Source organism: Hibiscus syriacus, unplaced genomic scaffold (genome assembly GCF_006381635.1).
Source record: "Hibiscus syriacus cultivar Baekdansim isolate YM2019G1 unplaced genomic scaffold, ASM638163v2 tig00112523_pilon, whole genome shotgun sequence".
In the NCBI taxonomy this organism is placed as follows: domain Eukaryota; kingdom Viridiplantae; phylum Streptophyta; class Magnoliopsida; order Malvales; family Malvaceae; genus Hibiscus; species Hibiscus syriacus.
Genome location: NW_024063355.1, coordinates 1,116,661 through 1,121,260, shown reverse-complemented (window position 1 = coordinate 1,121,260; position 4,600 = coordinate 1,116,661). Strand labels below are relative to the sequence as shown.

At 35.8% G+C, this 4,600-nt stretch overlaps 2 protein-coding genes across 2 annotated transcripts; one reads left to right on the top strand and one right to left on the bottom strand.

Annotated features, from left to right (window-relative positions):
• Positions 1-690: 690 nt before the first annotated feature.
• On the bottom strand, positions 691-1,451 carry LOC120181467 (basic leucine zipper 4-like). The gene has a single exon (XM_039186583.1). The coding sequence runs from the start codon at positions 1,434-1,436 to the stop codon at positions 885-887; it is 552 nt and encodes a 183-aa protein (XP_039042514.1). The 5' UTR covers positions 1,437-1,451; the 3' UTR covers positions 691-884.
• A 1,510-nt stretch (positions 1,452-2,961) lies between these two features.
• On the top strand, positions 2,962-3,489 carry LOC120181468 (60S ribosomal protein L26-1-like). The gene has a single exon (XM_039186584.1). The coding sequence runs from the start codon at positions 2,999-3,001 to the stop codon at positions 3,437-3,439; it is 441 nt and encodes a 146-aa protein (XP_039042515.1). The 5' UTR covers positions 2,962-2,998; the 3' UTR covers positions 3,440-3,489.
• Positions 3,490-4,600: the final 1,111 nt, after the last annotated feature.

The window sequence follows — 4,600 nt, the reverse complement described above, 5'->3', positions numbered from 1 at the left end:
ATTCCAAAATTTTAAACTACTATCATATCTCATTCATCATGTGAACATCCAACTTAAACACTCACCATTTTTTTTGAATGAAAAAAGACAGCTTTGGAACATAATGAGTAATCGGTGACCATTTTGTAACTTCTAAAAGTCGAGGGACTTAACAAAGTAATATTCTATAATTGGAGGATCATTTTGTAGCTTTTAATATTTGAGGGACTTCATAAAACAATACTCTATAGTCTCGGACCATTTATTTACTTTACCCTAAATAAAAATATATCTTTTGTAGAATCATAACATGATCTTAATCATTGCTAAATAATATAGTCTAATTGACTCATAATTACCATTTATTTTATTAGTATAGGTTGATTATAAGTGGTAATATATATTTTAAATTCTCAATCATTTGATAATGAACGTCTAAATCTTGCGATCATTAATGTTATGATCCAAAACCTTTAAGGATACTAACTATCCCTTTAACTATGTTAACTATTGAGTTAATTTTATTTGTGCCTCCTAATTATCCTTTTAAGAACACGTACGTGCGACATTTTTTAGATTTATGTAAAGGTAAATGAGTTTCAATTATTTGATTCATGCACCAAGAGTGGTCCAAAATTCATATAAACGTAAAGTCGGAAAAATCTTAAAAATACGATCACTTTCCAGTACTAAACAGAACAACAAGAAAAAAACAACAAAAATTTTCTTATATATATTACTACCAAACACTGCACTAACTCTTCTTACACTAAAATAATATGGTTTTTTAAAACAAACCATTTCTTTTCTTCTTCGTCCCCTTAGTTTGCAAAAGTATTAATATATCCCAAAAGTAATTAAACCCACCATTATATATGTGTGCGTGTGTGTGTTTTTAAGCATGTTTAAGTGATTAATGGTGGGGTTTGATCGGACATGACAGTGACGACATTATTGCATGGCCATGCAGATGAAAACTGCTGCAAGTGCTTCAACATCAGAATCTGATGTATGTCCGATAATTTTTTTCGGAGAATACTGTGTTCGGATCGGAGTCGATCGTTGTCCGTCGTTACACGGTGACAGTGATAAAGAACAGACCTCAGCCGGTTTGTCAATTCTCTGTTCTCGGCTCGAAGCCGGTTCACCTGGTTCCTTAAGTTTTCTAAGTGCCTCTGTTTACGCATCCGTGACCTCCTGGCCGATTCCCGGTTGGATATCATGCGTCTCCTCTTCCGTTCGTCGACGACGGAGGAATCCGGTTGGTTCGGTTCTTCCGAGCCACAGTTCGAGTTGTTTTTGTCTGGGGTTAGTTCATCTAAAACGGAACCCAATATTGCGTCGGGTTCTATTGTTTGGAAAGTGGAGAAAAGTTCCGGGCAATGATCCCACGGCGTGAAGCCGTTTTCAAAAGCCGGAAACTGACTGTTGTTGAACTTTGAACCGGAGGAGAACATGGCTTTAGTACTACTAATAATAACAATTATGGAAACAAAAAAAAAATAAAAAATAAAAATCGAAAGCTTCTAAAAATGTCAGGGAAATGGAGGAAAGGAGGAGAAAAGGGAAGAAAGGCTGCGTAGGAGGCTCATATTTATGGCCGAACCTGAGGGGTATTGTGGGCTCCACATTATTGCATGAATAGTACAAATCAAGGGTATTGTGGTAAATACATTATATTTTTATACACACGTATAAATTATAAACCGTACATGTATAGATATTAACTTCTGAGTCAGGTGCAACTACGTAAACGATAGGGAGTACTTGGTTTCGTAAGCAATTTGGTTCCATTAACAAAAAAAAAAAAAATCAAGTTTACATAAATTATTTCATGTATGACTCTCAACTTGGCAAATTTTAAAACTTTAATCTAAAATCTTAACTTATATAATAGGTCTATCGTAAGTAATATATTTAATTTTATATAAAAAAAAAAGTTATACTAGCCGATGATTTCATTTTTGCTTAATCACGAAGAAACAAAATAGTGTGGGATCCATGGTAGACACGTGACGGATTATAATAGGAGGAGTATGAGAATAGCCAATAAATTGGGAGAATGCTGATGTGGAGCGAAGCATGAGAGGAAAAGGCTTTGGATTATTTAATTGATAACATATCGAAAGTGTTAAAATGTTTTCTTAAACTACCGCCTATTACTCATTTTCCCCTTTAGTTATTTATCTAAAAATATAATAGCATTATATCTTACTTTTTGACGTTTTTACCGAAAAATCACCATAATATTGAAAAATCCTCTCTTTGACACCCTTTCACTAAATTTTCCTGATCTAATACTCATTTAAAATAAGGCGTCTTTGGTGAAACGCGCTTACGCTTGCGTGGCACGAAGGCACGTCCGATGAGAAGCACCTATGCCGAGTCAGTCAACGGAACCCATGAAAGACGCGTTTGATGAGGCACGCCTTTTCCCCCACCCCGTCGATCCTGCCTATTCCCCTCCCATCCCCTATATAAACCCCGGTAGCTCATACAAACCGCATCGAAAATTATTTATTCTTTCCATCTATTACTTTATAGTCTTTAAGGTATATTGTTATTTTTTATTCAATAAATTTATTATTATTTTATTACATAATTTTTATTATTTGATTATTTAATTGTAATCTTATTTAATTTATATTTATTATGAGATATATTAAAATCGATAAAATTAAAATACACGTACTAATGACATAATTTGATAATGAATGAAATATGGTTTTGACTGATATCTTTTGTATATGTATAGTTTGTAAAATTCCTCCTCTGTTGGACACATAAAAGCCCATCCGAAGCAATATGTGTAGTATTCTCATTGAAGCTGTGTTATTTGGGCATGGATATGAGAAAATAACCCAAATAATAAGTTAGGCCTTCAAAACTCTTTTAGACCCAAAAGCCCAACAAATCCCAGTTAACCCTAATTTCCCACCATATATGTTTCTCAAAACCCTAGTTTCCCCGCGTGCACCATTATCTAGCTAGATCCTATTCCCTTTCGCCCGCAGCAAAAATGAAGTACAACCCGCGCGTGTCCTCCTCTCGCCGCAAGAGCCGCAAGGCCCATTTCACGGCGCCTTCGTCTGTACGCCGCGTCTTGATGAGCGCGCCACTTTCATCGGATCTGAGGTCCAAGTACAACGTCCGGTCCATGCCCGTACGCAAGGACGACGAAGTCCAACTCGTTCGCGGAACCTACAAGGGCCGTGAAGGGAAAGTGGTTCAAGTTTATCGCCGCAAGTGGGTGATCCATATCGAGCGCATCACTCGTGAGAAAGTGAACGGTTCGACCGTAAATGTTGGAATCAACCCATCGAAGGTTGTCATTACCAAGCTGAGGCTTGACAAGGACCGCAAGTCCTTGCTGGATCGTAAGGCCAAGGGACGTGCCGCCGCCGATAAGGACAAAGGCACCAAGTTTTCTGCTGAGGATATCATGCAGAGTGTCGATTAAGGTTGTCTCTTGTTTCCTTTTCACCATATGATGTAGAAGCTGTTGGACTTGATTGTAGCTTTTTTTTTGTTTCTTAATACGTTGAAGAATCTGGGATTTTGTAGACTTGATAATGCTATATGTTGCTATTTTTGTTATAATGTTTCCTTTTTTTTCCTTCAGATTTTTGCTGGGTTTTTTAATTGAGCTCTTTAGAATGATTTTCTCAATCGTTTGCTTCGAGCTCTAGTATTGTTTTGATAGTGAGGCATGGGTTGTTTGATTATCTTTTGAATTTTGATATAATGTTCTTGAGTAATCTTCAACATTGGGCCAATTTTATAATCTTGAATTGCAGATTGATATACAAATCACCTGAGCTTCAGTTCTATTGAGTTGCAGAGAAATTAGCAATAGGATTTCAGTTTGCTCGTTATTAGTTGTTTTTAAAACCATTAACAGTGTTATCAAGGCATCTTGTTCCACAAAAGCGCCAACCCTTTCAGACCAAGCTCTTAAATATAGTACGAAAACTTGCACATATACATATCGCACCGTCAGGTCACTCTGGCTAGTGTTTTTTTTCACATTGTGTCTGGGGCAATATAAAGGTTTAAATTCCTGTAGTGTTCCTTGACGACATTGCATTAACATTAAGAATTGTTAGAATTTAAGGTTATATAGATTTCCTCTTTGTCCTTAGGAAGCTTGGATTTAGAAAATGTAACCTAAGTTCCTTGATTTGTATTGCTATAAGGCACAAAATTGTTGTTTTGTTTGATTCCTTTTGCACTGTGTATTAATCATATGCTCAACAAACATACACCATTGGAGTGCTGGTTAATCACCAAAAGAGTCTGAAAATGCTTCATCATCAAGTGTTTATCAGTAGGCCTAGCTATTATATTTGTATTAGTTCTTCCTGTCGTGTTTTGCATCATCTTATAGTTAATTTTTACGAGTTGTGTAATTGCGTTTTGTCCTATCTGCTTATAGTTGATTTGCATGCTGAAACCTTTTTTCATTTTTAAAATAAGATTTTAGTTTTGGGACATGTCTATTTCCAATGGAAGATGGTTAAGTTAAATTTGAATTATGGGTCATTTTCAATAAAAGCAATTGGAAATGTGGAAAGAACAGAGACAATTTGTTGGTGCCATTTTTGTGTTCGGAAAAATTGTC

Excerpts from the sequence above, each read along its gene's own strand:
- LOC120181468 (XM_039186584.1), top strand. The coding sequence starts at position 2,999 with ATGAAGTACAACCCGCGCGTGTCCTCCTCTCGCCGCAAGAGCCGCAAG.
- LOC120181467 (XM_039186583.1), bottom strand. The coding sequence starts at position 1,436 with ATGTTCTCCTCCGGTTCAAAGTTCAACAACAGTCAGTTTCCGGCTTTT.